Source organism: Archocentrus centrarchus, chromosome 2 (genome assembly GCF_007364275.1).
Source record: "Archocentrus centrarchus isolate MPI-CPG fArcCen1 chromosome 2, fArcCen1, whole genome shotgun sequence".
NCBI classification, from domain to species: Eukaryota; Metazoa; Chordata; class Actinopteri; order Cichliformes; family Cichlidae; genus Archocentrus; species Archocentrus centrarchus.
This window is the reverse complement of record NC_044347.1, coordinates 15,831,317-15,855,409: the sequence shown is the minus strand read 5'-3', so window position 1 is coordinate 15,855,409 and position 24,093 is coordinate 15,831,317. Positions and strand designations below refer to the sequence as shown.

General features: G+C 43.4%; 1 protein-coding gene across 1 annotated transcript in view; it reads right to left on the bottom strand.

Moving 5' to 3' along the window:
* Nucleotides 1-24,093, bottom strand: part of spega (striated muscle enriched protein kinase a) — a 54,918-nt gene that overhangs the window by 15,322 nt on the left and 15,503 nt on the right. The window contains exons 2-21 of the mRNA XM_030746094.1: nt 19,552-19,650; nt 15,931-16,081; nt 13,944-14,792; nt 13,302-13,738; nt 12,630-12,776; nt 12,304-12,486; nt 9,952-10,103; nt 9,328-9,416; nt 8,993-9,168; nt 5,525-5,708; nt 5,345-5,418; nt 3,185-3,343; nt 2,901-3,090; nt 2,489-2,718; nt 2,287-2,406; nt 2,092-2,196; nt 1,638-1,844; nt 1,389-1,512; nt 605-777; nt 62-174 (exon numbers count right to left, since the gene is read on the bottom strand). Of these exons, the coding sequence (XP_030601954.1) occupies nt 62-174; nt 605-777; nt 1,389-1,512; nt 1,638-1,844; nt 2,092-2,196; nt 2,287-2,406; nt 2,489-2,718; nt 2,901-3,090; nt 3,185-3,343; nt 5,345-5,418; nt 5,525-5,708; nt 8,993-9,168; nt 9,328-9,416; nt 9,952-10,103; nt 12,304-12,486; nt 12,630-12,776; nt 13,302-13,738; nt 13,944-14,792; nt 15,931-16,081; nt 19,552-19,650 (3,962 nt within the window). The remainder of the gene's footprint in view (nt 1-61; nt 175-604; nt 778-1,388; nt 1,513-1,637; nt 1,845-2,091; nt 2,197-2,286; nt 2,407-2,488; nt 2,719-2,900; nt 3,091-3,184; nt 3,344-5,344; nt 5,419-5,524; nt 5,709-8,992; nt 9,169-9,327; nt 9,417-9,951; nt 10,104-12,303; nt 12,487-12,629; nt 12,777-13,301; nt 13,739-13,943; nt 14,793-15,930; nt 16,082-19,551; nt 19,651-24,093) is intronic.

Below are 24,093 nucleotides of genomic sequence, written 5' to 3'. Positions count from 1 at the left end.
TAGCATTCGGCTCAAAAAATATCAGCTGAGTAGAAGTCTAATCTAATTTTAGACCTAATACCTTAAACCACAGAATATCTGGATCTGGCTTTCCTTCAACCACAACAGCCAGATGGCATGTTTCCCCAACATGAACATCCACGTCCTCCATGATAGTTTCAAATTTCGGAGACACTGCAGAAAAATTAGGAAGAAAAAAGAATCTTTTTTTTTTTTTTTTTTTGGTGGAGAAGCATTATGGACTGTTCTCTTGATGCAGCTTTTCACTGATAAAATCTAAGCAACAGTACATTTCATACCATTATGAACATGTTGTCAGTCATATTGTCTTTTGGGCACTAAATTCATATAAAAGCTGATGTTTATGTTCAAGAGATCAAAAATTAAAGACAGAGGAAAAAGGTTTTCAGTTCAAATCATTACACAGCAGTTCTTTTTTTAAACACATGGTTCTTCAAAAAGAGATTAACCCATTAAATTACAAGCACCTTTTTCTTGTTGTCACATACTGCTGCCAATAGTAAGCAGTAAATTCTTTGGATTCTCACTAAAATGCTAGATTCATTCATTTATTTAAATTTATCTCTGCTCTGTCTCGACTAACCTGCCATGGCCAGCTGAAGTGCGCAGAGGTCGCTGCCAAACTGGTTGCTGGCCATGACCACCAGCTGACCGATGTCTGCGCTCCTGACCCGCTGCAGCTTTAGGTTGTGCTGATCATCGTCCGGCATGCTCATCTCACACACCCCAGGTTTGCTGACAAGTACCACGCCCCTCCTGAGGTGAGCAGGTTTCAGAAAAGTTGGGAGATATACATGTTTACCACTTTACCTGTCAGTGGGTGACAAGTCTGGACTGCAGGCAGGCCAGTTTAGCACCCAGACTCTTAAAACATTCAGAATGCATGTTGACAGTGTCTTGCTTAAATAAGAAAGGCCTACTCTGAAAAACTGTATATTTCATTCAGCATTAATTACACTAATGTCCTCCTCAAGCCATCATGGATGCTGGCTTTTGAACTATAGGAGTTCAGAAAGGTCAGCAGCATTTCAATATCATCTCTTCTTTAACTTTTCATTACAAGTGCTTCAACTTTACTGGAACTTAAATACCCTGCTGACAGAACAGAGCTTCCCCTTCAAAACATCTGTGAACATGTGCTTAAAAGGCAAATGCCAAATAACCACTGCACAGCGCTGTTTCTCATTCCTGATCTTCTGGATCTAAACTTATTGTTTCGTGGAGCTTAGGGTAAATATGTTAACATGTTCCATCCCAGTTTGTAAAACAGACCCTGATGTGAAGAGAAAGAGGATGAAAATGCTGTTTGTATTAGGGTTTCTTCTTTGAAATGAACTTGCAAACACACAGGCTGCTTAATTACTAACTTTTTCCAGGTGACAGCTGCATGTACATGGTTCAGTGTGATGGTGATGCTCGCAGGCTGGTTCTCAACCACGTACACAACATCTGGCTTGTCCACAATAACTGGCGCTTTCCTCAAGTAAGGCCCTGGAGAAGCCAAAGATGTGTTACAAAGAAAAAGAAACAAAAGTAGTTCTAAAAGTGTACACGAGGTCCCTAAAGGGAGACTTCCAGATTACTGGTAGCATAAGCCTCTTAAACACACTCGATACCTCTGTCCAGCAGCTGGACCAGATCAGTGGCGGGTGATGGCTTGCTAAGTGTCTTCCCAGTGGATGTCAAGACTCTGAAAGCATAGCGAACTCCCTTAGACAGCGAGGTGACAGTGTAGCTTGTCTCCCTCAGGTTAGACGCCACAACAGACCACTGGATAGAGCCCAGAGATTGCTGCTGGACCACATACAGCAAGGAGCCAGCATCTGCAAGCACACACTCTGCTTAATTACCGGGTGACAAAGACACAGTTTAGTGGTGCTAAAAATGCAGGCCGGAAGAGAAATATTTTGTTAAGTGTCTCAGAAAAATAAAGAAAGCAAAAACACTCAAATGATGCTATAAATTGTCTTCTTTCGGATGCTCCCTTTAGGGGTCACCAGAGCAGATCATCGGGCTCCATATCACCCTATCCCTTGCATCCTCCTCTGTCACACCAACCTGCCAACCTACCAAGTGAAGGGTCGAGCCTCTTTGGTCTCTTCCAGCTGAGGGTTATGGTTTTTCCTGTAATAGCCTCAATCACTGGTGGCCCATCAGGAGGATCAGGGATGATATCTGTTTGCAAAAATATACAATTATTTGGCCATAAAATAAGGAAAATTGTGTGCTCTGTCATATGTAGTATTAAATGGTGTGAATCCCTACCTGTGACATATAGATGAGCATAGCAGGCTGCTTTGCCCACTTTGTTCGAGATGACAGCCTTATAAACACCTCCATGAGCGTGACAAGCACTCCGAATGACCAGACTGTGGACATCCCTGTCTGGAGAACAGACACACGGGTTTCTTATGCACCAACTTTCCCCCCTTTGAGTGGCTGATTTTTGTGTGTTATCTCTGCTTACACTGAGTCATTTTACGCTCTTCGCTGTTCTCAATGCGCTTGCTGTTGTGGTACCAGGTAATGGTTGGGTAGGGCAGGCCAGCCACCTTGCATTTCAGTACTGCCTCCTTCCCTTCAATCACTTCCACATCAGCCAGAGGCTGAACAAAGTCTGGCATGGTCCTCTTCTCCACCTCATTTTCAAACACTTCAGGCTCCTCTGGGATGGAAGGCATCTTCTCCAACTTGGATCTGGAAGCAGACAGGACAGGTTGATTCAATTTTATCACATGCATTCAGTCAATCTGAGCGATTTTCCTTTGCCCTAGAAAAAAAAGGACCCTTTCATTTGTAATCTTCTCACCTTCAAAGCCTTTAAAATAACGCAATTAGAGATGAGATGCAAATAGAAAAAAAAAAAAGTCTTCTCTTACATGTGAGAAGAGATGGCAGCTCTGGGTTCTTGCACGTACAGTTCAGCAGTACATTCAGACTTTCCATGAATGTTTTGAGCAACTGCTGTGTAAAAGCCTTCTGTGTCGCTGCTGACGTGGGTGATGACAAGTGAGTGACGACCCCCCTCTTGAAGGATGCGAACATTATCACTCTCCTCCACTCGCGATTCTGAAAGAACACGATAAAAAAAACTAAATACGATAAAAAGTCATTTCTTTGGCAAAATCTAGGCACACCACACATGCTGCTTTCAGACTCTTACCAAAATGCATCCATGTGACTCTTGGAGCAGGCGATCCGCTCACCTTACAGTCAAACCGCGCTGTGCGTCCTTCAATGACCTCCAGGATGTCCAGCTTTCGAGTGAACAGAGGCTCCTTGGATGGTGTGACAATCAGTTTCGCGCTTGAGGTCAACTCCTCTGTAGATGCAGAGGTGCCCTATTAGTAAGTGTATCACTGAAATGCCTTCAATCGGATCCAAAGAAGTTGGAAAACACAATGAAAAGTTCTCTGGCAGAGACCAAAAAACAAACCCAGACATAAATATAAGGTGTGATCATAAATGTGGTTTAAATTTGGCTGTTTTCCACCTTCAGGCTATTTTCCTTGGGAAGAAAAGGGGCAAACTAGTTAGATCACAGCCTTAAAGTCCTGTTCTGATCAGTTGCATTGGTGCTTCTGTGTGTGTGTGTGTTGGATTTTTTTAAAATCATGCCAACATTCAGCATCCATTGCATTTTAGGAAAGAGAAAGAAGGTGCATTGAGCCAGATTTGTTGGGTAAGGCCAGTACATTATAACAGTTGCAGCATACAGTGCTGTGAAAAAGTATTTGCCCCCTGACTTTTGCATATTTTTCACTCTTACATGTTTCCGATCATCACAGAAATGTTAATATTAAACAAAGATAACCTGAGTAAATACAAAATGCAGTTTTTAAATGATGGTTTCATTTAATAAGGGGGAAAAAAGCTATTCAAAGCTACCTGACCCTGTGTGAAAGAATAATTGCCCCTTGTTGAATCATGAATTAACTGTGATTAACCACATTTTTTGGAAAGCTGAGTTCAATTTCACTACCCACACCTATGCCTGATTTTTGTCAGACCTGCTGAATCAAGAAATAGAACCTGTCTGACAAAGTGAAGCAGGCTGAAAGATCTCAAAAACCAACACATCATGTCATGATCTAAAGAAACAACTGAGAAACAAAGTCACTGACATCTATCAGTCTGGAAAGGGTTACAAAGCCATTTCTAAGGCTTTGGGACTCCAGTGAACCACAGTGAGAGCCGTTATCCACACATGGAGAAAACTTGGAACAGTGGTGAACCTTCCCAGGAGCAGAGTACTAAAATTACTCCAAGAGCACATTGACAACTCATCCAGGAGGTCACAGAAGAACCCAGAACAACATCTAAAGAACTGCAGGCCTCACTTGCTTCAGTTAAGGTCAAAGTTCATGATTCAACAATAAGAAAGTGACTGGGGAAAAAAAATGGCATCCATGGGACAGTTCAAGGAGAAAATCACTGCTGACCAAAAATAACACAAAGGCTCGTCTCACATTTGCCGAAAAACATCTTGATGATCCCCCAAGACTTTTGGGAAAATATTCTGTGGACTGACGAGACAAAAGTTTAACCTTTGGAAGGTTTGAGTCCTGTTACATCTGCTTAAACTAACACAGCATTTCATAAAAAGAACACCAGACCAACAGTCAAACGTGGTGGTGGTAGTGTGATGGTCTGGGGCTGCTTTGCTGATTCAGGACGACTTGCTGTAATTGATGGAACCACGAATTCTGCTCTCTACCAGAAAATCCTGAAGGAAAATGTCTGACCATCAGTTCATGCCGTGAAGCTCAAGAGCACAGGACAATGATCAGGACAATGATCCACAACATACCAACAAGTCCACCTCTGAATGGCTCAAAAAACAAAACAGTCAAAATTCATCTTTAAATCCAATTAAGATGCTTTGGTATGACCTTAAACAGACCACTGATGCTGGAAAACCCTCCAATGTGGCTGAATTTAAACAATTCTGGAAATAAAAGTGGGCCAAAATTCCTCCACAGTGATGGGAAAGACTCATTGCCGGTTATCACAATTGCTGCCAAGGTTGGCAGAACCAGTTATTAGGTTGTGCCACCCTAATAGGGTTTCCCCACTTTCCTGTCAGCTGTCTACTGTGGCTGGCCAATAAAAGGCTAAAAAATAGCCAAAAAAATCTTTGAGGTCCGTGGTGAAATCACAGATTTGCACAGATCCAGTGAGTGATCTAAAATTACCGGCAACACTGGTGCACACGGAGATGACCTTGAAGGGGAAATTTAGACACATTTTTAATCAAATTAAAAGTTTATGATCACACCTCATCTACTCTTTAACAACAGGGATAACAGCGCTTGGAATTCACCTTTGGCAGTGCTCAGCTTGCATGTGTATGTCCCACTGTCATCCTCATGTACTGAATTTAGCATGAGACGACATCTATGGTATAAAAAAAAAAAAGACATTTAAAGAAAAAAAATGACACCAAAAGTCTGACAGATACTAAAGTATGTGCTTCAATGGCAGCAACATGAAGTAAACATACCTCTTTCCATCAAAGTGCATCTTACAGTTGAGCAGCGCAGGCTGGATCAGCTTCCCATTGGACAGCCAGTCCACATCCACATCTGGAGGTCCTGTGATGTGACACTCAAACACAGCTGACTCTCCAGCCCTCACTGCTGCGTCTTTTACCTCCCTGATGATTGCCAGTGCCGCTTGAGCTGCAGCTGTTGATTAAAAAGACACACACAAAAACGAACACCTATAAGGAAGTCCTACAAGATAAGTCATGACTAAACTAGTAGTGACTTCATGAATTTCTTTACCAATAAAATTTTAGACATTAGAGAAAAAATTAATCATAACCATCTCAAAGACTTATCTTCATGTTCGGCTGCTTTCAGCACTGCTGGTATTTGTTTAGACGCTTTCGCTCCAATTGATCTTTCGAAGTTAACTTCAATAGTTACTTACTCCAAACCAGCAACATGTTTATTAGATCATATTCCTACTAGACTGTTCAAAGAAGTCTTTCCATTCATTGATGCTTCAATCTTAAAAATGATCAATTTGTCTTTATTAGTTGGTTATGTACTATAGACCTTCAAGGTGGCTTTAATTTGTAGAGAAAGTAAAGAGTAGTTGTAAAACAGCTAACTGATCATCTGCAGAGGAATGGTTTATTTGAAGAGTTTCAGTCAGGTTTCAGAATTCATCACAGTACAGAAACAGCATTAGTGAAGGTTACAAATGATCTTCTTACAGCCTCTGACAGTGGACTCATCTCTGTTCTTGTCCTGTTGGACCTCAGTGCAGCTTTTGATACTGTTGACCATAACATTTTATTACAGAGATTAGAGCTTGCTATAGGTATTAAAGGTACTGCACTGCAGTGGTTTGAATCATATTTATCTCATAGACTCCAATTTGTTCATGTAAATGGGGAGTCTTCTTCACACACTAAGGTTAATTATGGAGTTCCACAGGGTTCTGTGCTAGGACCAATTTTATTTAAATTATACACGCTTCCCTTAGGCAGTATTATTAGAAAGCACTGCATCAATTTTCGTTGTTATGCAGATGATACTCAGCTTTACCTATCAATGAAGCCAGATGACGCACATCAATTAATTATGAATGAATGAATGAAGTTTTATTGCCATGTGGGTGAACAAGTTCACACATTGGAAATTGCAGTTACAGAACACCATCCAAATACACAAACACAACACACATAGGGGGATATGTGTCCTCGGGTCATGCAGCTGTTTACTTGCGGCGCTACCTTTGGCAGGAGGAGAAAACAACACATCATGGGGAAGTTAGGTTAAAAAAAAAGTCATCTGGTACAGTGCTCAAAAGAGCACTATACCAGGGTCCAAAAAAAACCACCTTAGCAAAGCATTTGCACATGTTAAGCAAGGACAGCGGCGGTAGGTGAGGTCAGGTCAGGAGGGGATGCAGACGGAGACGAGAGGTGGGGGCATTGTGGAGCCAGATGCCAGGATCCAGCCAAAACAGTTTGCTGATAGTGGTGGAATTTCATCAGCGGCCGTGATACACCAGACCCAGCTTCACAAGTCACAACGCGGAGTGGGGGAGAGAGCAGCCGCACACAGAGCCCTGGAGAGAGATATGGTTGCCAACCCAAGGCCGGCAGGGGAGCCGAATTCCTGATAACAAATGTTGTTTTGGAACAGGCTGCTTGTTTTTCCAACAGCCTTCAGTCTTACTGGGAAACCATTCGAAAATCCAATATTCCAAATTCGTTGATTGCCGTCCTCACTGTGCAGAACCGAACTATATCTCCTGATCTAACCCCTCTCGCCTGCGAGCTCGCTAATCTTGCGGCTCAGGTCCACCAGGCTTTGAGTCTGAGTTTGTACGGCTCTGCTCAGCCCCTCCACCTGGGTCGGCAGCCTCTGCAGATGTTGAACCGCCGTCCAGATTTTCTTAATTTGCCAGTAAAGCAGGTATCCACCGAGCCCAAACAGAGAGGATACTGCTACCAAAAAGCCGAATATGTAGGCGTCTTCCACATCTTCCACTCCAAGGGCCGAGAAGCACACCGGTCTCCACGAGCTCCAAGAGTCGATGACGTATCCAACCGGGTCTGTTCCACTCGGACACGCAGGCTCCCCTGTCCCGGATCTCATAGTGGAAAAAATTCGATCAATGATGGAGAATGCCCAGTTTGCCAGATCCATGGTTCAATCTTGTTCTTATTCGGACAGTGTGTAAAAGACGCTCTCACAGCAAGCAGCAAGCGGAGAGATGGGGAGGGCAGGGAGAGAGAGATAGTGCGACCGTCTCCGACAAGAGCAGGAAGAGAAGAGACTGCAGGAATGTCTTAAAGATATTCCTGGATGACCTCTAATTTCCTGCTTCTAAATTCAGATAAAACTGAAATTCTTGTGCTCAGACCCACAAATCTTAGAAACTTGGTGTCAAACCAGATACTTACTCTGGATGGCATTACTTTGGCCTCCAGTAACACTGTGAGAAATCTTGAAGTCATTTTTGACCAGGATATGTCCTTCAATGCACATATTAAACAAATAAGTAGGACCGCTTTTTTGCATTTGCGCAATATCTCTAAAATTAGAAACATCCTTTCTCAGAGTGATGCTGAAAAGCTAATTCATGCATTTATTACTTCCAGGCTGGAATATTGTAATTCATTATTATCAGGCTGTCCTAAAAGCTCCCTGAAAAGCCTTCAGCTGATCCAAAATGCTGCAGCTAGAGTACTGACAGGGACTAGAAAGAGAGAGCAGATTTCTCCCATATTGGCTTCTCTTCATTGGCTCCCTGTTAAATCTAGAATAAAATTTAAAATCCTTCTCCTCACATACAAGGTCTTGAATAATCAGGCCCCATCTTTTCTTAAAGTCCTCATAGTCTTTAAGATAGGATTACTTTAATAGAGCATCCCAGTAGAGCACTTCGCTCTCAGACTGCTGGCTTATTTGTGGTTTCTAGGATACTTAAGAGTAGAATGGGAGGCAGAGCCTTCAGCTTTCAGGCCCCTCTTCTGTGGAACCAGCTCCCAGCTTGGATTCAGGAGACAGACACCCTCTCTATTTTTAAGATTAGGCTTAAAACTTTCCTTTATGATAAAGCTTATAGTTAGGGCTGGATCAGGTGACCCTGAACCATCCATCTGTATTTAATCATTAGTTATTATTAACCTCTGGCTCTCTTCCACAGCATGTCTTTTGTCCCGTCTCTCTCCCCTCAGTCCCAACCGGTCACGGCAGATGACTGCCCCTCCCTGAGCCTGGTTCTCCTGGAGGTTTCTTCCTATTAAAAGGGAGTTTTTCCTTCCCAAAGTCACCAAATGCTTGCTCATAGGGGGTTGTTTTAACTGTTGGGTTTTCTCTGTATTATTGTAGGGTCTTTACCCGCAATACAAAGTGCCTTCAGGCGACTGTTTGTTGTGATTTGGTGCTATACAAATAAAATTGAATTGAACTGAATTAAAGATTCAGTTCAGTTTCTCATCACCTACCTCTGACCTCCAGTCTGCACTCCGTCTGCTTGGTTCCGTACTCGTTGATGATCTTACAAGCGTACAACCCTGCGTCTGACCTCTGAGCTGAGCTGATCCTCATTTCACTGGTGCCATCTTCCATCTCTCGCACAGCGAAGCGCCCTGCTGTCTTCACCGAGACTCTGTCCTTCAGCCTGGGTCAGTATAAAGTGGCTGTCAGAATCATTTGTGCTCAGGCGTGTAATGGAGGGGTGTTTGTGAGAGACAGTTAGTGACCTTGGTAGCGATAAAAGCTTCAGGTATCTCATGAGATGTTTATCTGCAATAAAATGTGGAGGGAAAAGGTGTCTTACCAGTAAACCATGGGTTTGGGCTGCCCTCTCACTTTTGCTGACATGATAACATCTTGACCCTCGGTTACCATTTGGTCATATGGTGCCCCCTATAAAGAATGACAACATGGTTACCTATAGAGCCTTTTAAGGTTATCTCAAGGAATTAATAAATCTCTATGGTTTGCTCTGCTTTCAGCAGACAAATTGGATTCTAAATTTTCGTTCTCAATGTAAAAACACATTATGACTCTGCTCAGAGCGGCTGCAGCTATGAAGCGGCAATGCTATGGTGAAGGAAGTGGAGTCATGATGTGAAATGCAAAATGATACATGACAAATGTTTTGTTATTAGGAAAATTAATACTGAAAGACATCTAGTTTGGTCAGGACCACAATCAAAAGAAGACTGGTATTTCCATGTGCAAAGAAAAAAAAAAAAAGGCAGAGGCTATGGTGAAGGTGGGTGGCAAAGCAGCTTGCAGATGTGGAGGCATGTCACTTGCCAAACAGATGTGAAAAGGGTATTGGATGAGCCATCAGATCAGCTGATGTTCCAGGATTTAGTTTAGGCCTGTCTTCATGGACTGTGCTTGATATTTAAAAAAAAAAAAAATCAAAACAAATGGAGCTTTACAGACTTACCTGAAATGAGGGAGGCTCTTTTAAATGGGGAGCAAGTGAGCCCCCAACCTCCATCACCTCCTCCTGAGGGCTCAGGTACTCCTCATCTGACTGGATTGGACTGCTGACTTCCAGGGATACAGCAGCTTTCCCACATTGCGTGTGGGTCGGCTCTGGAAGAACAAGTTACTGGACATAAATATAATAGAATTACAAGCATACTACTGCTGTGTCTAATTCATTTTTATTTGAGTTCACGAAAAGTCAATTCTGATTTACACACTTCTTGATTTAAAAAAAAAAAAGTAAAAGTAATTGAGTGCAAAGCCTTTTGAAATATGGCTAACATGGCACCAGCGTTGCTCGTTAAGCCTTTCGATTGGAACAATCTGTCAGAGCTCTGATGTTTACGGTCGTTTATTGGTTTGCTGGAGTTGATCTTTGCCAAAATGAGCACTTGGCAACACAAAGCAGAGAGTTAGACACGAGTGGGCCGTGGGCACCCCACCCCCATACACACACATGCACACTGAGCACGAGCATAGGGACGATCTGAAGTGGCCATAAGTGAACAGATAACGAATTAATCCCTTAATCCCCGACCCAATCATTCACTCATTCCCATGAGTTCCAGATCAGACACTGTGTCTGGACCCTTGGCAGCTTCGACTCTGATCAGACTCGACTCGCAGCAGCAGGAAGAAATAAAAAGCGCTGCAGCCCTGCCTCTCTCTTTCTGTCTCCCCATCTGCCTTTTTGCCTCCTTTTTGTGTCAGCATTTTTCAATCTCTAGAAAACCCAAGACCTCACACATCTGGCATGACCAGATAACACTGCGAGTGAAAATGAATAAAATCAATTACTCGAGCAGAATAGAGACGCGTTCCCCTTTCAGAAGACAGCACAGTGGGCTGATAAGTATTTGTGTGAAACTAGCTCAACTGAGCAAAATAAAAGGAAAGTGGGTCATCATCTGTGAGTGAAAGGCAGGCTTGGCGGCACGTACAGATGGAAAGAAATGCATTGAAAGCCATATTTGGAAAAGCTGAGTAATAGCAATAAAGCCTTATGAGAACAATACTCTTTATGCCAAATTATTAAGCGCAGTAGGTGGATACTCTGTTGCACTCACAGCATTAAAAAGGGAGAAAACAACAACAAAATAACCTACCGAGAGTCACATCTCTGAGAAGCGTCCGTGCACCAGGGGATAACTCCCCGGAGTATTTATGTAAACCTGCCAACTCTTACACAACAGTGCCGAGCAGTGTGAGCCGACTAACCTTTCTTTTCAGCTCCCATCCTCTGTCCTCTGTGCTCTGCTTCCCATCATTGTCATGCCCTTATTCTCTTACGTTTCTGACAACCCCAGCTGGTGAAAAGGTGCATATTTTAAAGGTTCATTAAATCGTAGGTCATCTTCGAAGACTCCACGGAGGGGGTTGATATTATGAAATGAACAAAAAGCTGGAGATTTTCAACTTATTGGATTTTTTTTTTTTTTTTAAATGCGAAAATGACAATATGTTATGCTTCTTCATGTTTCTTTGAAGCCAGTAAATCACTCTCTCCCACTTCACTTTTTTGGGTTTTTTTTTTGTTTCTGCCAACAATCTACACTCTTCTCAGCTAAAAACCCGGCTAAAATGACTCACATAAGCTCCCACCGCTTTTTTTTTGACAACTCCATCTCCAAGCCCTGTAGCGTGAAATCTGGAGTGATGAAAAACTCCACGATTACAGCTGTAACATAAAGCAGACAGCAATTACCCGAGAGAACAAGAGGCCGTCTAAAAATACTCCACTGGCCTAATATGGCAACAGAGTCCCCCGTGAAAGAGCACCAGAGTGAGCGCTCGCATTTGTTGACAAAACTGCGAAGGGGGAAAGTTGCGTTCGCATGAGCCGAATCAACACTGCTGGGAGCTTTTCGCATGCACCACGCAGCACAAACACGCATCCACTGCAGGCACTTTTTTTCTCCCCCTTTTTGCCTGATTTTGAATGCCACAGCTGCCTTCAAGGCTCAGGAGACCTTTGTGTGACAGGGGCAGGTCTGTGTTTTGAATTCCTGCCGAGGGGAGCTCAGTGCCTTCAAGAATTAATGGGTTGCCATGGCAACTATCTCTGCGAGGAGCCCCCGGTCGGGATGCTGAGCTCCAGCGGGCCTTTGTAGTCATTAAGACAGAATGTCAGGCGGAGGAGGGCTGGCAGCGGATTAAAGTGTGAGTCAACATGTTTGAGAGCAGCATCGTTTTGATGTTTCTCCAGTGCCTCTCTCTCTTCATTTAAATTTGTGCCGGTAAATGTGTCACCAAATCTAACTGATAATCCCCTTTGTGTTAGGACTGCTCTCTCTGGCTCCGGCCTCACCTGATTGGACGTAGAGCATCGCGCTGCAGGACGCTCTGCCCGCCGCGTTGACAGCTGTGACGCAGTACGACCCCGCGCTGCTCAGCCTCATCTCCTTTATCACCAGACTGTGCTTCTGGCCCTCAGCTTTAACCACATGGAAGGCGTCGCTCCGGAGCGCCACATTATTCTTCCTCCATGTCACTGAGAAGGCAGAGAGAAACACACTCACACGAGCCCTCCACAGAAAAACTGTTTGCAAAGAAGTGCATATTTATGGTCATCTCGTGCAAAAAAAAAAAAAAGTGCTCATTGTTTCAGATCCTTTTCTTTTAAATTAGTTGTACCAGTGGGGGTCGGGCTGCCAGTGATGATGCATTTCAGTGTGACCTCAGAGGAGCTGGGTGCGGTGGTGTCCTCAAGAGGCTTCTCAAACCTCGGGGCCTCAGCTGGCTCGTCATCAGCAGACAGGTAAGAGTCATCAGAAGAACCCGCTGTGAATTAGAGAGACGGTCACAGTGTCTTCTGTGCAGCTGCCAGCGCTCTATTACCTGCTTTAGAAAATAGGTCAAACCCCAAATTAGATTGAACTAGCATTGGGCTAGTTTCCTTTTATGGATCCCCGTGTGAAATGAGTTTCATCAATGAGTCTGGGTCCAGCGGTAAGTCTGGGTTTGATTAATTTTCCATGGCGGACGATATAATTCCACTTTTTTGATGATTCCTTTTCTTATTCTTAGTTTGTTATATGTATTTTTTTATGCACTGGTTACGCCGTACTGCAACGTGCATTTTTTCTTATTCTTTACTCTAAGATGGTGAAAAGGTTTGACAAAAATCTACTGGGATTTACAGCCTAACAAAAGGTAACATATCTATAAACATTCACATAAGACATTCACTTTTTCTGTTTCAGATTGCACCATTTACTTATCACTAGGCCCCCAAACTGTCCCGCACTCCCATTTTTGGTGGATGCTGCTTGCATTTACCTGTAAAGATCACAAAACATCACCTACCTTCGTCTGCAGACTTTGGTTGTGCAGATCGGCCTTTTTTGCTTTTGCGCACTCTGCCCTCTCCCTTGCGTCCCTCGTTGCTCCCGTCTGCAACGCTTTCTGTCTCCATGGGTTCATTCTCCACCAGGATAGTTGGGATGTTCACCTTCAAGGCCGGAGATGTCCGCCCCACCTCCGCCTTCCTTCTTTTTAGGAGCGGGCTGATGGAAGGAGTGGGTGATGGGGTGAGCCGGGGAGGCTTGGGTGGGTACTGGGGTCCTGGTTCCTTTACAGTTACTGGGGACGCTCTCTTCCCTGTTGGGCCTGGCGATCGGTGGTCTGCCTTGTTGTCGATGTTGGTGTCTCTCTTTGAATCAACTCTGGAGGAGGATGAAGATTTGTGGGATGTGTTAACAAGTGTGTCTTTGTCAGCTGCCAGAGAGCTTTGTAGGGTTTCCCTGCGTGCAAAGATGAGAAAGCTGTTATGTAATATAACAAGTGAGGGAAAAATAAATTTAGATTTCTAAAAGTCTTAATTCACATTAAGTGCCTTTTTGTTTTTTGACGAAATTACAAATCCTCTGAAAGAAAAATACACAAAATTGATAATATTTGAATGTTTTTAAAAGACATTTTCATCAGTAAAGATAATCTTCCTCAAACCTGATTATGCTCGTCTTCGTAGCTGTTGGCAGTGGTTGTCCTGGTAACTGGTGAACTGGTGCCGTTGCCGTGGTAACAGAGATTTTCCTTGCGCTATCCACTGGTTTCCCATGTGAATCTGGACGTGTCATCTTATCCTTTCCGGGGCTGCTGCTTTGATTCCCGAGGCCTTTGCCTTGGGCCTGTGGAGAATTCTTCCATATGCTGTCCCCCTCCCTCTCCCCAGCTTTTCTTTCCTCCAGGGCTCTCTCCCTTGCCTCCAACTTTTTAACCACTTGGGCAGGAATGGGTTCTAGTTTCCCCATGTGCAGCCTGTCTTTCTGCGACAGCTGCTCAGTGGAATAGGCCTTCTTCAAGCTTGGTTTCCCCACAAGCTTCTTGATCCTCTGGAGCTCCTCTGTGAACTTGCTCTGGTAAGTCTGGATCCTCTGGGAGTAGTTTGTCTTGTCCTCTAATGAAGAGGCCCGTTGCTTGAATACTGCTCTCTTCTGGGCTGCGCCCTGCAGGATTCGGCTCTCCTCTTTGCTGGGGCCTCCAGTCTTCTTTCCACTCTCATCTGAGTCAAAGGAAGCTGCCCCTCTTGGCAGATCCACACTTGTCCTTCGCTCCTCAAAGGCGAGGACCTTGTCAAAGATCTTGGGTCCTGCACGAGCCAGTTTGGGGGTCATAACTGTACTGCTGATGCCAGATGACTGGCTTGTCTTAGAAGTTTGGGTATCTGAGGATTTGGCTTTGTCCATTTCTTGTTTTGGTGTACCGATGCTGTTTTTGTGCATGCTGAGAGGTGGCTGGGGGGAAGACAGGGGGACATGGGAGGAGTGGCCCTGGGATTCATCAGCAGTTTGAAGCCTAGAAGGGGTGAGGATTGAGGGGAAATAATTGGAGGGGTGAAGTTAGAGCTGCGGTGCAGTTGCAAAGGCTTTGGAGGAGTAATAAGATGCAGATGAATGTCCATTTGTGTCATCTTTTCTCGTCATGTTTGAGTTCTTTGTGTTTCGCATGTGCTTTTTGTGTTGTATCATACAATGAGCAACACATCAGACAGTGTGAAATAAGATAACAGAGAAACAAATACAATGAAATTATGTTGCTAGGATTTCTTAAGACCTTAACTCTAAGATGTAATAACTGTCGATCGCTGGCATGTTGCACCAACAAAATTACAAAATAAGAACATAAATGTCTACAAAATCAAAAAAAGTATCTCTGCTTAAACTTCTAATACAACAACACCATGCTTAAAAATAACCTGTGAATCACATGATTATTAATTGGTGAGAATACTCATGCTAATATCAGCTTGGATCAAAGCAACCCATGCATGCCACTGCAAACCCATAAACATATGGTGTTAATGCAAAAGTGAGGGGCGGCTGTAGAAAACATGCAGCGGGTAAAAATCACAGTTTTCAGAAGTGCTGAATAATATATATGTTAGCAGATTGTACAAGTGCATCCTGTCTAATGGCTATAAGAAATATTAATATCAATAATAATATTCTGCTGACTTGTAATAGTCGTTAGATTCAAATTAATCCACACTGACAGCACACAGAGCCAAAGGAAAGTGTGACATCAAAAAAAAAAAGGACACTATATGGAAAATGGGAATATATAAAGGAGAGTAAAAAATGAATAACAAATTGTATAGCAAATGGAATAAAGTTTTTGCGAGTTGGGTCTATGGAGGATATAATGTCTTGCCATATGAGTCAGTTTTCATTGCAATTTGGGGTTTCTGGCCAGTCTTTTTGCTTTTTTAGGGGAATCCTGCGAATAAAATGCCATGTGCTATAACGGCATAGAAAATGTTCTCCCTCTGTACAGGCTGAACATGCTCCCATAGTAGTCGCTGCCTACGGAAACACTTTCCTCTGACCCCTGAATGGGCCGGGCAAGGTTAGCATGAGACGCTCGGATGAGCGGTTCCACACCCAGGTGACGGACGGGGGGGGCCCCCTCGGAAGGACCCCCACCGAGGCCTTGCCTGGCTGGGTTCGTGGGGTCCAAATGTGGCCCTGGAGGTCGGGAGCCCAGGGTGCGGAGCTCTCGCTCCACCACAGGGTCGTAGGTGCCAGGGAGGGTGGCCCTGCGATCTGAAGCATCTGGGTTGTAGTCCATCACCCTTCCTCCCTCACCTGTGCAGAGAAAGAGACACACAGTCTGAATTTAAGGTTTCAGGATGTATAATTTTATTTGATTTTTAGCCATTTTTATATTTACTGTAAACAAAGACAAAACAATATATTAGTTAATATGGGTGATCAATACAGAGACGAAATTGTGTCTTTGTTACTAATTATTTTGAGCAACTTGGGGTTCAGTATCTTGCCCAAGGATACTTTGGCATGCAAACAGGAGCAGCCAGGAACCAAACCACCAACCTTCCAATTGATAGATGGCCTGCTCTACCTCCTGAGCCACAGTCATCCCTTGTGCCTATTGTATTGTATCGTATCACACTGTATAATCATATCATATAGTATTGTATGTACTTCATTTTGGTTTTGGTGTAATTGAATATTACCAGAAAAGTTCTGGCAAAATAAGCACCATCAGGCTGAAGAGAAAGCTGATCGAATGGGCCGTGTGCATTAAAGGCTTTTAATGGAACCACTGTAATTTCTTAATGCAGCTCTCCTTTTATTTTGCATAAATATAACCACCGAGGCTCTGATTTTGTTTTACGGTCCTATACAGCATTATTACATCCTAAATAATTTTTTCTGACTTAACTGGAAGGTGCACTGAAAAAAAAAAAAAGCCTAAACCCTGTGGTTGTAGAAAGTGATGTGTAAAGAACAGAGAGTGTCGTTAAGCATGATGGATAAACAGCCCACTGATTGCTTGAAAACAGGAAATGAAACGGAAAGTGAAAGGAGCTACGTTTGAAACATGGACCACTTAAAGCGATCCTTGCCCCGGCGATGAGCAACAGAGACAGGAATGCTTTAGCAGCATAAAAAAACGAGCGGTCAGCATCTTCTATTAACGAAGGAAACCTTAAAGCAGCGATACGGTCGGGCATTAAAAAAAAAAAAAAAAAAAAAAAAAACATCTTTACTGCTTGACTGATTGAATGATACTGACTCAGCGTCACCAGCAGAAAGCGCGCTGTATCAGTTTCTCATAAAACAAAAGAAAGACAGAACAAAATGAGAAGTCTTCTCAGAGCAGCTGCACTTTGAGGCCTTGATATACTGAACTTCAAAATGCTGCGTTCGTTTCTCTCCGAGGCCGGGCTTTCATTTTTTATTTGAACACACCGTGTTTTGAAACGTGTCTCATCCATGTCTGGCTTTAGGCTTTATTGCCTGAGGAGAAAATGTATCTTGTTTGTGTATTACAAGGTATATTAGTTAGTATTCAGCAGAGGCAACCACTCTGTTCCACCAAGAAAACAAATGATGTGTCACCTCATCCCTCCCTCATTTGATATTCTCTTTCTATTTTTTTGTGGCTCGTCTCTGGGGGGGACGGGATGAGGGCGCAGTCAGCCCACCAACACAAAAGCTTAGAAAGCGCAAACACTGAGTACGAGCGAGGGAAGAATATGCTGTAGCATTTCTTCGTGGTGGAGGAGAAGGGTGTCAGTATTTCAGGTCTACATTCAGACATCCTGTTGCTTGGTTAGCAGCGGATGGTGAGGACATAAAGGTCCTACGGCTCCAGTGTACCAGCTCCACTTTAGCAGATTAGTAGAGACTGGTTCTCATCATTGCAGCAGTGACAGGTGATGCATTCATTGTATTGAAAAAAGGAAGCAGTCTAAAGTCAGACAGTGTTGTGTTAGAAACAATGATTCCTCCATTTTTATTTTTTTTTTAAATGCAGGACAAATCATAACAGGTTTGATTAACACGTTTGCATTACGGAGCTTAGGACCAGGGACCTCTGTTAAGTGCAGAAAGCCGTGCTGAAAGCATCTGATTAGTAGGTTTTTTTTTTTTTTCTGCATTTCCAGATCAAGATAAAATCATTTGACCCATTTCCCATTTTCCTAGCAAAATATGAAGAAATCTAGGGTGGCTCATGACGTTTGCTCAACACAGTAGAAGAACTGCAGCTCCTCAATTGGCTACTTGAGGCAGGCTTCTGTAAGTCAATCACCACAGACTCCCATGTTAAAAATGCCCAGCTTAACACCAGAAATAAACATGTTTACAGCCTGATACATGAGACAGCTTCAGTCTCTGTAGCTAATTTCCCCTTTTGTGGCAGCTGTACAGCTGTGAACTAGGCCAGCAGCAGCTGTGCTTTACCTCAGCTAATCCGAGTCACTGAATTGGACCTTTCAGTCTTGTTTCTGATGTTCAGAAGCATTTTTTTTTTTAGCTTCAGAACATCTAAGAAGTCTCTGCAACAGTTTTGGTGAATGAAATGAGTGAAATTTGTGTATTTCTCAGAACTAACTAGCATGCACCTGTATCTGTGGGATGCCCTCCAGCTTTTGGCTGCAGCTTGTTATAATAACTCTACCCTTTTGTCCAAATATGTTCACTTCTGGCTCTAAAAAACAAACTGGTGATGGCCATAATACTACAGTGGAGAGTTCAGAAACCACAGACTTGTGGGTGGCATTATAATGGATATGTCTAGCTTTTATATAAACACTCTGTGATAAATTCATTTGAAAAATATATAAATAATGGCAGGTCTTAGACTATCAATAATTTACAACTTCCCAAAGCTTTGTTATGCAAGAGATGGCTTCCTGTGTCGCTTTCTGTCCAACCAGCAGTCCAAACCACAAAGATGCTCAATTCAGAGAAAAAAAAAGCAAAGCAAATCCTCCCACTGAACTGGAAGATGATCAACCAGTCAGTAAATTCACTGATTATTTCAGCTGTCGGAGGTCTTCACAAACAAGACAAACTGTGAAAGAACGAAATCTCATGCAGCACCTCATTTTTACACGAATACATCTTAACATTCTCCAACTTAATGTACTGTTCTTCCCAATCTCTGCTCATCAGCACACTTCTATTTAAACTTAACGATGCACATTTACATTTTAATTGGCACAGCACGAGTACTCAATACTGATAACATTAGTTCCAGCCTCATTTATCGAGCAGAAAGAGTCCCCCCCCCCCCCTTGTTTTGTTTTTTTTGGTGGTGGTGGTGGTGGTGGGGGGGCTGCACGTTCTCTTGTGGAGCCACACAGACCTGAGGCAGGTTCCCTGCTGGAAACTAGGGCAGTGTGTCACACCGTTGCATCACACCATGAGGGATTAATGCCTTCTGCCATATCGGATTTCATCCAGCGCACGTCTTGGGCCAGCATGATAACAGCCGCCATTAAATCTATCAATCTGCACTGAATCATAATTTTATACAAGTGTGTTTTTGGCAGAAATGTTGGTGGCGGTGCTGTAAATCGTGCTGAACATCACTGTGTAAAAAGAGCTGCTGAATATGCTGCAATCCAGACTCTCTTATGAAGTAGTGCATGCTCGCAGCAACAAAATCTGACTTTACAAAAGGAAAAAAAAGCCTTGAAAGCTCAGTTTCACCAGCTGCTAGAAACTTTGCATAAGCCTTTAAAAAAAAACAACAAAAAAAACAAAAAAAAAACACAAAGCAAAAAGATTTTTAGATAAAATACCTGAAGGTCCTTTTCGACCAGCCTTGTCTTGGTGTCTCCCGGCCCCTTCTTTGGTTTCCATCTGAGGTTCTGTGGTTTCATCCTCTGTGGTCTCAGAGTCTGAGACAGAGAGAAGCAAAACACTGTGAGACAAGACCGGGAGAAGAAGGTGGAAATTGAAGTGGAGGACGGGAAGAGGAGGGTGAAAAACAACAAGAGAATGCAGGTTGAAAATGACTTTTCACATTTGCTTAGCAGGAGACGTTTTGATGGGTCCCCCCACCCCCACCCCCAGAGTGAAATAAATGGTTTGAAACATGAAGCCAGCTGTGGCTTATAAAAATACATGACCGATGCATGCAGGGGAGGGGTATGTAAAGATGCTCTCCACTCAGGTTTGAGTCAGTTTGGCTGTGGTAACAAAATGTCTCATAAGGAAGAAAAGTCCATTTTTAGGTACTCAGCACTGATATTTTACTTTACTGCCTTCATTAGTTTATTGAAAACACAATCCATTTTGACTATTTCAACAAAAGAGGACAGCTGTGCTCGATGAAAATTTGGTTTGCAATAAATCAGCGTTTCACGTTTTTACAAAAACAAGGCTCAGCTTGTTGGTTTGATGGGGAACATTCAAAAACACACAGGACACAAACAGCAGGGTGTGACGAAGATGGTGATGATGCAAACAAAGGATCATCCAGTACAGATCTCTGATTGATGAAGCTCAGCCTGGATATTGAAAACAAGAAGATGCGGTGCAGAGAGAAACAGAAAGCACACATACACAGAGGGTCACAGTGAAAGCCTGAAAGCACATCTTTGTGGCTGAGGTCACATTACACCGGCACGCTGAACGGATGAGGTCGGCGACAGACGGGCGTATGGTGGCAAAAAGAAAAATAAATAAATAAATGAAAGGACAGAGGATGACGGGCAGGTTTACCATAGCTTTGCTTTCGGCAGGAGCGGAAAACTTCGCTTCCATAGTGGCAGCAAGAGAGGGCAGACGGGAGAGCACCGTTACTATGGAAACCAGCATCTCTCTCACCCACACGACCAATCCTCTTCGTACCCATTAGAGTCTAAAATCACCAGCCAAACTGCTGGGTGGCTGACAGATATGTTTACTGGTTAGAGAGCCTGCGAAGGAGGAGGACGACAACCACAAAATAGGTTGCACCTCATTGTGCCTCACATCAAGTCACAGCCTTATTAGATAATACCAGAAGCTCTGCCTAACAATGAGAAAGCCAGTGTAACATGAAGAAGCACAATTAACCCATCTAGTGTGTGTGTGTGTGCGTTTTTTTTTTTTTTTGGGGGGGGGGGGTGTGTGGGTATGTAGATCCACCCAGCTGTATCAAATGAAGTTAAATAGCTCGCACACCAGGCGAGGGAAATCGACTTAGCGATGCAGTTACGAGGAAATATATTTTTGAAGTGTACAGGCTGAACAGTGATGCGGTAGGATCTGGAGTCGAGTACAGCTTTAGGTCACAGATTGCACAAATATTATACCTTAAGCCATCGAGTTTACACATTTTTCACACAAGGATTTTATGCAGCAGGAATATTGCTGCGTGGGGGTGGATGTACAAGAATGAAACCCACTTTCTTTCTAAGGAGTCGAGCAGTGGGACGTACACAAAAGTGACATAGGTGCTTCGAAACTGCAACTTTTATGTATTAAAGAGTTTCTCAAACTGAAGCGCATGCTGCTGAAAGCTAAAACCGTAACAAAAGAAATGGAATCAGGCAAAAAAGAACAAAACAAATGACTACAGTTTACATGACAAATAATAAATAATGGAAATATAATAACGGAAAAGACTACAGTAGGATAGAACTGGTGTAAAGCTCATACTGACAACACACCATGGGTGAATCTGCCAAATGTCCGTGTGGAATGCCCAGTTCTCTGAAATAAGATACAAGAGTAAAATGCATTATTCAACAGTGAAGGCGGCCAAACACTCTGTGCAACACAAAAACAAACTACAGTGCAAACGGCAAAGATCCCACTTACTGTAAAACACCGTGGCCCCTGATAAAACCACGTCTACACATCTCCAGTATTTTCAACCATTTGTTGTGATATTTCATTGCGTATGGGCTTTTTTTTGAATGTGTTGAAATAAGTCACAGGACGTGACAAAAATAACTGACTAAATAAAGGATCATCGCTTCCTGCGCTGATTTTCCTGTCGCGTCCTCGCTGGTGAAGCATCTGAACACAAAAACAGTTCAAAAGCTCTGCGGTGAAATGAAGTGATGGTGGATGTTTACAGTTTTCTTTAGTGCAATCTCATCACAAACATTCAAAAACGGGGCACGCTCTATAAAAAGACTTTTTTTTTTTTTTTTCCACAGCAGATCTTTTGTCTCGTCATCACAGCGAGTGTAACTAATTCCATTAATTATGTCTGCGTTTCATTTACATGAGTCCTTCCCGGGCTCCGCTCGGCTTCCGGGCGTTTTTTAAGCTTCCCGACTGACATGGACTAATTGAAAATTAACGGACTTCAGGTTCCAGGAAGTAACGTTATTCAACACACTTTTCCTGCTGTGACGAGCCAAAACACACCAGCGCTGACGATAATCTTAACGCCTGAAAAATGAAGTCATTAAATTATATGACGCCTTAATGATGGCGGCTACTTACTATAAAACAGAAATAAAAAGATGGCATCGGTGTGTGGCCACTACTGAGGTGAGAATTAATGTGGGAGATGTCGGATTCAGACATTGGCTGTAAACAAGAAGAAATACTGCATAAAAGGTATAATGGGATAACTCCATGGTAAGAAACTGTCATTATAAATTATAGGTACATTTCTTCAACACTGAAGTTCTTCATCTTTGAAGAACTTTGGGATCACTGAACTCATTTCTTTGCAAGGTCCAGATATCAAAGTGATTTTCCTGGTGGTTACGGCCCCGTTTACACGGTGTCGTTTTGATGCGTTTCAGTCTTCAGTTTACACGATAGCGTTTCAGAAACGATCTGCGTTTACATGGTGACACGTGAAACACGAAAACGATGTAGTTCGCATGCCAGGCCACGAGTTGGCGTTAGTTTTTTCTTTGCAAAGCTTGTTTATGCAAGACGCGCATGCGTGGAGGGACACAGTAGGAAGCGCGGCAAATTGTTCGTTACTTACAGCCAATGTGAGAGGTTTTGTGTGGCCTGACGATGAGGTTGGGTCACTGCTGCACACAACGCTCAATTACAAAACGGCAAAAACACAAGAAAAGCACAAGAAGCACTCGTGAATACGCGAGTACGGTTTGTCAATTTGCGCATGCGCGGAAAACCGTGGCCGTCGCAACCATAGTGCGCATGTGCAAGTCACCGCTTTTCAAAACCGGTTTCAAGCGTTTACACGAGAACGCAAGCTGGTGCGTTTCTGAAACTCTCCATTCTGGACCCCGTTTCCAAAACACATCGTTTTCACTGCGTTGTCGTGTAAACTGAAGGGCGAAACGCATCAAAACGACGCCATTTTCATTTTGAAACAGCGTCGTGTAAACTGGGCCTACGTCAGGGAAGTGCAGTTTGATTTACTCTCTCAAAGCATATGGTGAACTTCACCTGGAGCCGGAGTGGGCAATTAACATAGGAAACTGGGACTTGTAAAGAGGCCGCCAAATTATTACTGAGCAGCATTTAGTTTGTTGGTGCGGCCCTCCACAACAGTCCCAGTTTCCTATGTGGCCACTTGGGAAAATTAGTGCTTAGATACAGTGATATCACTGTGCTGTAGCTGCCCCCAGCCGGTCAAGGAGAACCACTTGTAACTGGGCTTGGGGGGCAGTCGAATGATGGTTGCCCCCTTCCGGTCTCACATTCATGTTTTTGGAGGAGTTGGCCCTTTCTCTTTGGGCTCATAGCTAATTCCCACCTAAAGCCTTGCAATCTAGGCGAGACGTTCAGATCTTTTAGGGCGCTCCATTCAGGTGTCCAGATATGCAGATAAAGATGGTGAGAGGTTGACTGAAAGACAATGGAGCTCAAAGTTGAGATGGTTTTGTGCATTTGGCTGAAAAGAACAATTTTCCATACAAACTGGGCCTGTCAGGTCATTCTCCTATTTTATTTATTTATTTTTTTGTTCTTCCTCTCTTTGTAACATCATCAGCTGATTTGCTGGTAACTCCTTGCATCTGACAAAACCGAGAGACTTCTGAAAAGTTGCAACAGGTCGCCTTGACAAGAAAACTTGAAAATTTAAAGTTGATAGATGATAAACTGATCCAGGCACACCCATTAAAATCGGGAAGACTTGCCAAAAATGAAACGGTGTGACGAATCCTGAGTGTCCGTGCTGTTAGAGCAGCTGGTGAAACTGCTTCCTGGACAGTCTGTCAATCAGCACCGCTGAGCACTCCTCAGAATGACTCACGGCTCTGCAGCGGCTTGAAAGCAGAAGTAGGAAAAGTGCAAACTGAAGTGACTCACTTCACCCCACGCCCCCACCCCCCCTCACTTCCCATTGGCTGATGCTTTTGTGTCGGGCAAATTGATTAACCGTTGCCTGGTGGTAACCGCTGTTTGACAGA